This window comes from Oreochromis niloticus, linkage group LG10, assembly GCF_001858045.2.
Source record: "Oreochromis niloticus isolate F11D_XX linkage group LG10, O_niloticus_UMD_NMBU, whole genome shotgun sequence".
NCBI classification, from domain to species: Eukaryota; Metazoa; Chordata; class Actinopteri; order Cichliformes; family Cichlidae; genus Oreochromis; species Oreochromis niloticus.
The window spans coordinates 2,779,424-2,792,572 of NC_031975.2; the positions used below are offsets into that span (position 1 = coordinate 2,779,424).

Genomic DNA, 13,149 nt, shown 5'->3' on the forward strand with positions numbered 1-13,149 from the left:
AAGACACTGGGCAGAAGCATTCATATACAGCAGATCACCATAATCTAAAACAGATAAAAATGTAGCATTCACAAGACGCTTTTTTGTCTCAAAGGAAAAACAAAATTTGTTTCGAAAGAAAAATCCCAATTTTAATTTGAGTTTTTTCACAAGATTGAAAATATATTCTCCATAATTATGAACATGTTAATTTTTCCATGTACTTTAGCAGGCATGGCACAAATGGATGATTCACTGTTTTACCATGCAACTGATTTAAGTTTTGAATGAGGCACCCCATAAACAAATATGTTATTCAAGACCACAGTTACATTGCAGTATTTCCAAGCTGATTACCTGTTCAGAGGAGGAATATGATTAATGTGTTGCATAGATTTTAAAATAAATGTTGAAAGAACATTTTGGATTTATTATCATTTATAATGTTAAATTTTGCTGCTTTTGATTTTTAGGTATCTACTGTGGCAAACAGTGCACAAGCAGGTGTCTACAATTTTGAGGATCCAGGCTTCATGAAACACAGACATGTCACGATTGTGTAAGGACAAACTGAGGACGTGACACGTCTCTGAATGCTTGCGAGCCTGGGAACAAACCTGCACAGCATCTAAAAGGTGCTCGGCTTTGTCTGGATAAAAGGTGATCTGGATGACTGGATCTGCTCAAACCAAAGACTGATGTAGGGTGAAGGCTGTAGCTTCAGGTGGCCATGCAGATTTTAAATCTTCCATAATTTATTGTAGAGAAGAAATCATATAACCCTGTGATATACGTACGAATTGTGTACATTTTTATTGTAACATTATGGGAATTTAAATATTCAAAAGTGATAAAAGTGATTAAACTTCTAAATCCCTTAAATTGCATCTCCTTACTTGTAAAGCAATTGTTCTCTGAGGAGTGGTCTATTTTTAAAAACATGATTAAAAGCTGTTTTAAATAGTTACCTTGAGAATGACATGGCAGTTTCACATGTATAAGTTGCTAGCCAGCTGCTGTGCACGGGCAGCTCGGGGTGGTTGTAGCTCATGAGGTAGAGGAAGTCATCTGCTAACTGGAAGTTTGGCAGTTCAATTCCTGGTTATTCCAGTGTCCATACCAAAGTATCCTTTGCTAAGATATTGCATGAGGACATGATTTCTTTGAGTTATAGCAATTTTATTCGTCATGGTGCAACATTGAAATTCGTCGTCTTGCCAGGGTCACACGCTTTGACAAAAACTCAGTTTTCAATGTAGCCCAAGACCAACTTCTTAAGGCTTTCCTGTACAAGTTTAAGGCTGCTCAGGTCACCCACCTCTACTCTGTATCCCAAAGTGTTAAACATGACATTTCCTGTTCCCACTAGGTGGCGCTGTCACCAATGTCAAATATGGCAGTTGAAATGTTTTCAGGGGTGGAGCCTTATCACATGTGAGAAGTTCGGGCCAGATTGGACCGTGTTTGAATGACAGCAAATAAAAATTTCAAATGGACTGATTCTTATATAGCGCTTTTCTACTCTCCTGGAGTACTCAAAGCGCTGTATGCAACATGCCTCATTCACCCACTCATACAAGCACTTCTAAACTCAAGTGCAACTAATAAGCATTCACACTCCAATGAACGCATCGGAGGGCAATTTGGGGTTAGTATCTTGCCCAAGGATATTTGGTATGCAGACTGGGGGAGCCAGGAATCGAACCACCATCAGCTACTGATCGAACCACCATCACTAGCTGATCTGCTGTACCCCCTGAGCCACAGCCACCCACCTCAAATGATCGCCGTGGCACCACGGACTCGCCCTATGACGAAAACTCAAAAGCTCCACAATTTAATGTTGCCCAAGTCTGTAGTTGAGACTAACCAAATATGATGTTGATCTGATAAAATTGCTATAAAATTTAAAATTTAACTGAGCAGATTTCAATTACAAGTTCAGACATTTTTGCTGTTGAAGCAGTCAAAAGCCAAAAAGATCCACAATGCCTGCTATGGCACACTGCAAGGATATGTGCTACAGAAATGCCTACTGTTCTCACACTTTAATGTACGTCAGTAATCCCAGATTCAGCATGTTTTTTTGGACTGCTGGATCAGCTGGACTCAGATGACCTTTACTTGGCCAAGAAACAATTTTAGATGGAATTTGTTGGTGAAAACGACCAGCATGCAGCAAAATTGTCCAGCTGAGCTTTACGATCAGATACAAGCCACTGATGGCAACGCTCCCCACTGGATCAATTAGGTGATAACGTGACATCGCTCTCACTATCACTCCTATGTAATTAAAGATACAACTTAATTTGTGACTAGATTTAATGTGATCTTCATTCAAATAGCCACTGAAGGTCTTGAGATGAACTTTGGGACTACTTAGTAAGAAAGTTTGACTTTGTGTTTTTATGAGACAAAGTGGAGTCAGCTGGAATCCTAAGACAGAAATGTTTCATTTGATCTGCTTAAACCAGCAGTAACTGATTTTGGGGTCAGAGAAGAAGGCTGAAAACACGATGTTGCCATATCACCCGAGAGACAACAGCTGAATCATTTCTACAGTCACAGAGAAGCAGTTTAGCCTCTGTGTAGCCTGAGAGGAATAACCTGCAGCTTTATGGCTCTGTATCTCTGTGTGTGGACAACTGATGGGAGTGACTCACATTAGAGAGCCGATGTGCTGAGGAGGCTTGTCAGAGTGTCTTGATGAAGAGTGAGGTTCCACAGCGCTGCTGTAAGAGCCCTTCAAGTCTGAGAAAACTGACACTAAATCCGATTACCTGCACTGTTTACGTCTCCATATTTAAAATCACATTAGTGCCTGTAATGTTCTCTTCCATTTAGCGTCTTTGAAATTGCTTAAATATGAAAGAAGATCCTCTTCATACTATCACTCTTTGATTTTACTCTTGTTAGTTGTTCACATTTTCTGTGAGTAGAAGACTAGTAGCTTATTTCAGCCTTTATATGTGATTAATACGATTTACAGCATTGCAATTGGATGTGAAGAGCAGAAACAGTGGCTTCTTGGTTCCTCCTAAAAATAGATAATTACTTAAACAGCAGGCTGGCAGTGGATGTAAGTGGTAATGAACAGAACCAATAAAATTAATGAATAAAGCTATGGTAATGACTATTGATAAGCCATATATAGTGCTGCTTGTTGAGTCATTCTGGCTTTCAGGGCACTTCTGGGCAGTTTCACCCTTGCATTAGGAATGTCCAACAAATTAATCTCACAAAGGAGACTTCAATCATCAAATTTCCTGTGCAGAGTTGGAAGCGCACACATGCATCCTGCTTGCAAAAACCACTGGCTGGCAGAACATGTTGATAATGTCACAGTGTTGATTAAACTATGGAATATTTGGATGCTACTAATCATTTTCTTCCAGGAAAAGCAGCAATCAAAAAATTACCTGTCCAGATGAGTAACCCCTTTCTTTCTCCTTTTATTTATATTTTAACAAAGTCCAAGAAAATGCCTTTTGTATTACAGGCACACTGTACAGTACACAAATGTTGGAGGACTAGACCTTTCCTTTGTCATAATGATTCAGACACTGAAAGACCCCATGATGGGGGAATTGAACTCAGAACCTTCTTGCTGTGAGGCAACAGTGCTAAACATCATGTCACAATAATTCTGCAAAGGAAGACATGTAAAAAAGTAAGAATGACAGATGAATAAATGAGGTCTTTTAGTTTATTAAATACTTTGTTCTGTCTAGAATAACCAAACTGTAATGTGTTGTTTCTCTTAATTTACAGCCCCAATTTTTTTATTTTTTTTTTAAAGTCTGGTTTCTGTTTAAAATTTGAATAAGATTTTCAAATCTCATATTTTGTTCTCAGTAAAACACAAAACATATCACAAGTTTGATTTGAGACCTTTTACTATTTCATGAAAAAATATTAGCTTGATGGCAGCAAAACATCTCAAAAATGTTAGGAAGGGGGCAACGAAGGTAAAGATGGACAGATGTTCACTAATCTGCAACAAACTACATCTCCAAACTGAGAAACACCTAAAATTGTCAAGACTTTGAATATCTCACCGTCTATCATCAAAACATTCTGAAATCTCATTTTCATTGCATGGGGTCAGAAACGCTTACAGAGACCACTGCCTGTGCATTTAACTTCCAATATCACTGCATAGTGTATTTAGCTGCTGTATGACTAAAAACAACAATTTGTTTTAGTGATGGGATTCATTGCCTTAAGCAGTAAGGGAGGCAAGGAGTTTTCCTTGCACAGTATGATGGAGCCATCAAAAACAACACAAAGAAGTTCCAGTTTTTTGAAAGCTCTTTGTTCAGAAGACCAGTCTTAAAAATAGCTGATCTCGAGGTAGCAGCGTCTTTGCTAAAAATGCCTCAGCAGCATTACAAGAGCCAGAATGAAGCTGGTGACTGTCAGACTGGGGGAAAGGGCTTACTTGTGCTGCATCTGGTAATAGATAACCCTGCAACTTAGCGTGCAAAGGGAGAACGCGTGAGTGCCCACTTTGTCAGATTGTCAATATGACTTCAGGATACGGAGACAGAGTGGGTCTAGAGTTCAGAAAGAGTTTGCTGACGCGATCAGCAAGTCAATATGTTCACCACATTCTAGAAACACATCCATATACTGTAAATGCTGATGTATTTAAGGATGTAACTAATAATATAATTTGTGACATTTTTTATTCAGACATTTCTTTTATTGTAGGGTCTGCCTAACGCGCCTTGAGTCGACTGTTGTTGTAATTTGGTCCTTTATAGATAAAATTGAATTGAATTTCCAAAGCAGGGAACTAAAGATAGTAAGAGACATGAAAGCTGTGGGGCTGTAGGTCCTTTATAACACATTGCTACTTGTACAGCATCTTTCTACTCATTTGAACACTTTCTCCCACGAGTCTCACTCTTCCAATCACACACTGCACAGGGGGAAGCTTGGGGAGTAACATTTTACCCAAGGATACTTTGGCACACTGGAGAAGTCAGGGATTGATCCACCAGCCTGATGATTGGTCGATGACTAAATCTACCACCTGAACTACAGACATACCTAAAACTGCTTTTCAAAACAAAATGAGAAATAACAAAAAGACAAAAAACAACAAAACGAAGAAAAACTATTAACTGGAAATCACATGGAACTTATTTGTTTATCCATCTAACACAAAAGACTAATTCAGACTCTTATTGTTGGATTTAAAATAATATTGGGTTTGCTTGTTGGCACAAAATTGCGTGTCAACATATCCCAAGCAGCGTGATTTGGAGCTCTGTTTCAGGCCATGTGGAAATCTAAATTAGAAAGCTTTTGTTTGTATTTGGACTGAAAATATAAGGAGCTAATTTATTTATTTGTTGTCATCATAGTGGTGATGGTAAATTTTAAACACTTTACATACTTTTTATTTACAGGTTGAGTTACTTTAACAACACTGTGTTGACTACTGACAGATATATAAAGAAATAAACAAACAGTTTTGCATATATTCTGTGACTTTTGGGTAACCTGGTAAAGGCCACTGAAGCTTTCCAAAGTGAGCCTTTGTTACATGTAAAGTTTTACTCAAAAAGATCCTGAGCAGCTTAAAATAGAATAATGCAAAAAACTTTCCATCAGCATTGAGTTCAAATGCATTAAAAAAAAGAAAAAACACCAAATGTATTTTGTTTATTTATCCATTCTTTTCTTTTTTTTTTCTTTTAGCAACGATAGAGTATGCAGAACGCTTTGAATGTATTTCTTGTTTTTCTGCCATGCTGCAGCCACACAGTCTCCACATGTTCAGCATGCTCCTGATTTGACTGGGATGTGATTAAGAAAATAAGCTGAGGATCCTTCTTCAACATCTCTGTGAAAACAGAGAAATGAAACAACCCCATGAAAATCTTTAAAAATAAGCTCTGCACACTGGTGAAGACTTTATTTCAAGGAGTCGATGAGATTTGACGTGTGTGGGCAGTCCCAGTGAATCAGGGCTTTGAGTGACTGATGATCAGTTATTACCTCAGGTGGATCCTGAGGGACACTGAGTGTGGTGGATCTGTGAGCAGCTCGGGGCTCTGATTAAAACATGACTGATTTACGGTTTACTCAAACTCTGCCTGATTCATGAGTGTGCAGACACACACATGCATGCACATGAAAAGTTATGAGTGTCACTTGCCAAATAAAAAAAAAGAAGATTTTCTGAAAACTGTAAGAACAGGCAGAAATAAATCTGGAAAAAAAAATAAAGAAACTGCAAAAATGTAAGTTCATAATTTATTCCAGTGCTCCTCTCTGTTGCACAGCAACAGTTTGGTAACTTGTGAATACAAATGACTAAATCATATCCCCATATTTCTCCTCAGTTTAACAGTTTCAGCCATAAAATCAACATGGGTATGTTAAAAACTCTTTGTGGTATTTTTTCAGTTTGTTTCATTGGTATGTAAGTGTTTAATGGGAGCAATTATTAGTTTCCCTAATGTAGTCAAAACCAGAAATAATAAAATAGTTTGCCCTGATATTTCTGATTCTTTCCACACAGAATTGTTTGTCCTCTAAAGGCATCAGGACTGATTCACACACACTGGGTAACACATTCATTCAATCCGATAAATATGGCCATGGTGTGCTACGGTGGCTACAACGTCCCCTCCAGGTCCTTCAACTGGATTTGCTAATAATAATTAATTATATAATAAGAGTAATAATAAAACATATTATAACATATTGCAACTGGATAGTTGGGATAGTCAGTACGCTATATATTGAATCAGGCACACATTCATAATGTGAAAACACTCTATGCATTATTATTAAAGCAGTAGTCACTGACATAAATGAGATATCTTATAAAATGATCTATAGCAGCATTGCACATCTTTTAATTCCCGTTATTTAATTCAGTTTGCCTGCTACATTTTACCAGCAGCGTTAAGTGTGCCTGGACTGTTTCACTGAAGTATTTAACTGGGATAAAAGGTTACTTTCAGGTCTTCAAGATAAAATAGAAAATAAATCTTGTCCAACTTTGCAGTTTTCTGCAGCAGGGTTCCTCTTTTATATGTTATGTTAATATTCCCTCTACCCCAATACGCCTTCAGCACCTGCTGCTGCAAAGGACCCCCACAGCATCAGTGCCACCAGACTTCACCATCATCATGAGAAATACTGCTGGGAAGTACAAAAGTGCAAATTTGATCTCCACTTACTAACAGTGCTACTTATTAATACTACATGTCTGCCCACTCTATTTGTAGTTAAAGGCTCTGCAAACCCACGCAGCTATGAGTAAAAACACCTGTGTGGGTGGATAAAAAAATACATTCTGGATAATACATTTCTATTGATCAAAATGCCAAACAATACTCCAAATGTGCTCTGTCTCAAGCAGCAGCAGGAGCCACCATGAAAAAGTATCATTTATATTCATGAATCCTTACTTTTATTGTTTAAAAAATGTTGGAAAAATAATATTGGAGACATCTTTTTATTATCTTTATTTTATGCCCAACACATCTTAAAAATGCTACAAATACAACATAAAACAAACAAAAATTCACAGCATAACACAGTGGTTTAAAAACATTGCAAAAGTGGCTTTTTTCAAAAGAAATATCCACAAGTCTCCTTCACTGGATTCCTTATTGTCTTTTTAGATTCACCAGTAGACAGAGGCATGGTTAAATTCCCATTCCCTGCTTAATCTTCAACCATTCCTTTGTCTTTATGATGCAGAGTCACTACAATTGATATAAACTAATGAACATATACATTTATAGACTGGAGATTAATACTAAAATCCAAATTGCAAAATAGTTTAGCCAGAAAACTTTATGATTCTGGCATCGAAAATGTAAGACCGCAGCGACTGAAACGTGCAGTGCTGGTTCGGGATTAAGAGGAGCTTCACATATAGAAACGATCCAGTTTAGTATACATATGATACATGATGCTTTTTTTTTTTCTTTCTTTCTTTTTTTTTTTATGGTTTATTTTATTTTCAGCGGACCCGCAGAATCAGCAGATGGTGGAAGACGTGAAGGCTGCTCCTTGGTGTTGAACTACAGACGAGGAGCCCCGTGCCCATTGGCTTCGTGGAAATGTGGCGAGGGGGGAGCGGGGCTTCCTGCGCTATAAAAGCGGAATGTGCGCGCGTGGAGAGGACGGTACCTTCAGTCAGTCGACCGGTGCGCATCACAAATATCCACACGCAGACACGCACAGCGAAGCCATGAGTGAGGTAGGTTCTTCTTAGTAAACCGCTTTTTCTGCTTTGTGTTTGTACTTTGGCGCCAGAGACAACTGATACTCGGGACTTGGTATAAAGTTATAAGAGCAGAGCTGCAGATTTAAATAATAATAATAATGAACCCTTCGCTTTGTCCAACACTTTTGATGCTGAGATCATCGATATTCAACTTTGGTGTAGAGTTATAAAAAAAAATAACATGCACACATGTTTAGCATGAAGAATAAACTCAGTGTGCGCTTTTCTCGATTTTTTCCCACATTGCTACATTTTAGGCAAAAAAGTGATAAGCGTTAGTGTTACAGTGAGTCACAGCCTAGATGAATATTGCTTCTGTTGTCATGACTGGAACTGGTGTTCCAGGCAGACTCTGAGCATACGTGATGGGATTTTTGCAGCTCTGATGATCTTAATCACTTCACAAACTTAAAATGACGACCAGCACAGTCAGGTTGTTGGAGCCACTCCTCTGTGTGTGTGTGTGTGTGTGTGTGTGTGTGTGTGTGTGTTGATGTTTTACTGATGAATATGGCTAACAGTGACATTTCAGACTGAAGCTCAGTCCAGCATGAACACATGCTGGACTGAAGCAGAGGCAGCATTGACCTACACAGTCTGATTTCACACAGAAGTATTCAGATGTGATAGAAGCAGCCAGTCTGATAATGTCAGAGTGGAGATTAGAAGCAGGAGTGTTCACTGGCAGGGTAAGTCCTGTCGTCTCTGAATTATTCAAGGCTAGCTGGGAACCCAGAGAAATAAAACATTCCCTGAGCATTCACGAGGAGCCAAGGCTCCAACAAGCCCGCTTGGTCACCCCAAGAACCCGGACTGACTAAAACCATATAATACAAGGATACTTTTAACCTGTCTCCAGCTCTGAGTCCACTGTTGGGCTTTATTATGCAGTAATTGTTTCAAAGTGGGGTTTATCACTCGATTAGTGCTTCCAATGTATGTAAATTGTGATGAACACCAGCTGTCACTACCTTATGAATCTTTTATTGGAAACTTATGTCTTTTTGTTCACTCTCACACACACATGCACAAACTCAGTGACTTCTCTCCTCCCCTCCTGTGTGCTGCTTACAGAGTGAAGTTAAAGTCCATAAATAAGACATTATTACACAAAAGAAAAGTCATGAAATAAAATTGCATAGCGCACGTCAGTGATGGATTCTTGTGTCTTTAAAAACAGCAAGGCCAGGGCAGGAGTCTGTTGCTCTGAATGAATAATTAAATGCAAATCAATGGTGGGCTCCATGTACCTTTAAATACTGCTCCTCTAGCTCTTTTTTGTTCGTTTTTATTGCGCTCAGATTCCCACACAGTTTTAATGCTCGTCAAGATAACCGGCATTCCCACCAGAAGCAGAGAAGACTCACATCACTATAGAATCATTACGTTGTCCAGACAATGGGGGAGACCATCAAAAACACGGAGACTTATTTCTCCAGGGACACTTGATCTTACCATCTAAAGCAAGTGCAGGCAGTGTATATAAGCAATAAATATGCCTATAAACACTGTGTAACTGCATTACAGCAATCTACCGAGGCGAAATCCTGTTTCAAAGCCAGACAGCACTCATACACCAGCCAACTTACTGCCTGGATTGGTAGTGTTTTAAAAATCAATGCATGTATCACTGTCATATTAAGTCTTACACTGTGCTATGATTAATGAAAAAAGTAGGCCATAAGTGATCCCCTGCTGTATTCTTCAGGCTTGGACTGATTCATCTTTGGCAATGTCCACAAACATCAGGCAGTCTGAGGCTCCTGTGGTGAAAGTGGCTTAAATGTGCTGCCTGTCACCATAGTGATGAACAATTCTGCATTTCCAGCCTGTAACAGGCTTTGAAATTACATTAACAGCATTTTAGGCTGGTGAGGACTGCATTGCTGATGATTATGTTGCATATTATCCATAAATCTCTCAAGATTTTGTTTCTCAAACTCAACCAATGTCTCTGAATTTTCGAACTTATCATCATCTTAGCATCGTCTTCTTATTTAAAGCTACATAAAATAGATACTTTCTTTTAGTTGCTAGTTGCCGTATACATGTCTTATGGGAATCATCAAGTGTAAGTAATCTAGCGTCGCTTGTAGTTGCTGTTGTGCTGTTTTGAGTTTTAGTCCTGTTTTGTTTGTTTAAGCCTCCGGTTGTTGAACAAAAATTTAATTAGATTGCTCTCAGTGGAGAGGTTTCAGCCAGCTGTTTGTGGTTGCCAAGATATGTCCGTTCCACTTTTCAGATTTCCAGCTAAAGATAATGATTCCTTGTGTAGCCCAGTTTCTCACCTGGAGATTTGCCCACAGTACCCAGCACCGTGGTGGCTCAGGGGAAAAAGTGCCAGCCGTCATGGTCATGCTACATCTCCTCCCTTTTGTTTGATTAGTAGAAGTACATTGAAAGTACAGTGTGTACAGTAGGCTGCTCCACAGGGGCAGATCAATGTAAGAGAGAGAAAAACACATCTGGATTGGTCACATAGCTACTGGATAATTGTAAAAAAGATTTCCTCTAACAACAATTTGTGATTTCTGTATTCAGTTGGTTACATCTTTAATGATGTTTTTTCCTGTTTCAGTCACTGAGAGCAGTGAGGATGCCACTGCCCGGCAGACTGTAGGGGCTTTACACCTGGGTCATGTTTTCATTTATAACAGTATAAGACCTCTATTTTGGTGACATACTGCCACTGACCCATTCTCAAGAAGCAGGTGAGGAGTCAGATGGTGTATATACAGTTTAACAAGATAAACAACTGTTGAGGTAAAACCCAAATTTACCATGAAAATTTTTAAGTTCTTTATTGTTATAGTAAATATCAGTTTTCTTTTACTTTTCCGAGGATGTGTTGTGAGCTGTCTGAGTGGAGGCCTAGAGCTCCATCTCTTCCATCTTCCCATCACACTGTCTCTAACTCCAGACCCCTTTTGAAGGAAACGCATTTCCACCACATGCATCCCCAAGCTCATTCTTTAAGTTACTGCCCACAATATGCGGTAATGTAGATCAATGAGTAAATTGCTTCACCTTCATGCTTAGCTCTCTATTCATGGCAACAGAGTGGTGCTATGCAATACTGTACTCCAGATCTCTCCCCCTACTTTGCTCTCTCCCTACTCATGAACTCCTCCCTAAACGTGAGCAGGTAAGCCATCGTTTTATGGCTCAGAGGCATGGCCATTGGACTTAGTGGTGCTAATTCTCCCAGCCACTTAACACTGGGCCACAGATGTAGCCTTAGTCTATGTTCAAACTTGGTATATCAGCAGTTATTGGGTGCGTGTGCTGTCATTAATGCTTGTAGAACAATAAAACTGAAGTAAAATTATTTAATATCAGAAAAAATAAAGGGACAAATTTTCATCTAAGAATCTATAGTGATTATTATTGGTCATTGGAAACACAAAGACCTTTTACTCTCCCAGAGGTCTGAGGGATCTTCCAGGAATGGTGATGCAATTTTCTTTAAAACAGACTGATCAGTAGGCGGTGATTTCATATGTGTTGATCTCGTATCTGGAACATAACCTGCTCTGAAGCAGGTTTCCAGCTACCATGGCAGCATATTCCAGTAGGAAGTGAACCACCTTTGTTGTACAGAAAACCCAGAGTTTACCCTGAAGATTTCTGGATAAGATGAAATACTGCTTTGTAGCACAGACCTCTGCTGGCAAGGTCCAACACCCACCAGGAACATGTCTACCTTTTTGCAACATGAGCTAAGTTGTCACTGTGATAGTACAACTACTGAATGGATTGCATGAAATTATCCATCCATTTTCTGCTGCTCATCTAATTCAGGGTCACGGGGGAGTTGGAGCCTGTCTCAGCTGACATAGACAATGGACAGATCACCGTGGCTAACACAGAGACACAGACAAGCATTCAAACTCACACCGATGGCCAAACTAGAATCACCGATTAACCAACCCTTATGGTGGTACCCAGAGAGCACCCACAGAAAGAACATGCAAACTCCACACAGAAAGGCCCCGGCCAGAAGTTCAAACCCAGGACGCAGTGCTAATCACACCCTCACTGCTGGCCTGCACCGAGTTAAACTGGCATAAATAATGTCATTTCCAATTGAGTGTTCAGACTTTGTTGTGGTAAATAAAGAAACTTGTAGGACAGTTATGTCCTTACCCTGGCACTAACTACAGAGACTGACGTTACTTATGACTGCATTCAGGCAGAAGTCTCAGACCGTTCACTTTTTCAACTTCACAGTGTTGATAGCACAATGGTGAAGTCATTAGCAAAGTTGTCACATAGAATGAAGATGCTGGGGAATAAAGTTTTCCTGTGTGGATTCCCTCCAGGGACTCCAGCTTCCTCTGGAATTCCACGTTTTTCTGGAAAACAGACAGGCGGTGATTTCATATGTGTTGATCTTTTATCTGGAATATGTTAGGTTCTGGTGAGAGAGACTGACTGGCTGGACTGGTGATCCGTCTAGGATGCATGACAGCTGGGATACATCCTGTGACTGTGAATCAGACATGAATGGATAGATCTTTTTAACTTATTGGTGTACAATGTCATGATGCACTCTGCAATAATAACCATCAGGAAGATGGACAAAGCCACACAACTGAGACTCACAATGCAATAAAACAGATTTAGCCCTGGTGTCAAATTGTGCAGCAGCTTTTAGTGGACACCTCCAGCTGCTAAAAGCTAGTGTCGACAAGACTGTACTCAGAAGTGGAAATCTGATTTTCTTGTAATGTCTCTGTAATTCTGCTGCAGGTTAATCGCAGCGTGCTGTGCTTAAGTGCTGCTTGACATTACCGTCTTTTTAGGATTTGACTAGCCTTTTAAATCAAAGTCATTTTCATTGTGATGATTCACTTTAAGCATGTTGTTGCGTGTGGGCTGTGGCGTGTACAGTGTGCGGATGATTAAAT

At 39.4% G+C, this 13,149-nt stretch overlaps 2 protein-coding genes across 4 annotated transcripts in view; both read left to right on the forward strand.

Moving 5' to 3' along the window:
• Positions 1 to 861, forward strand: part of igsf5a (immunoglobulin superfamily, member 5a) — a 52,664-nt gene extending 51,803 nt beyond the window's left edge. Inside the window, exon 9 of the mRNA XM_005454605.4 lies at positions 453 to 861. Coding sequence (XP_005454662.2) covers positions 453 to 542 — 90 coding nt within the window. The 3' untranslated portion in view covers positions 543 to 861. The remainder of the gene's footprint in view (positions 1 to 452) is intronic.
• Positions 862 to 7,992: 7,131 nt separating this feature from the next.
• The window catches only part of LOC100703182 (calmodulin regulator protein PCP4), a 28,818-nt gene continuing 23,661 nt past the window's right edge, over positions 7,993 to 13,149 (forward strand). For 2 of the 3 annotated variants that reach the window (XM_003449809.4, XM_019363475.2), the window contains exon 1: positions 7,993 to 8,212. In XM_003449809.4, the coding sequence (XP_003449857.2) occupies positions 8,117 to 8,212 (96 nt within the window). In that variant the 5' untranslated portion in view covers positions 7,993 to 8,116. The remainder of the gene's footprint in view (positions 8,213 to 13,149) is intronic. The other variant, XM_003449808.4, reaches the window with a different exon arrangement.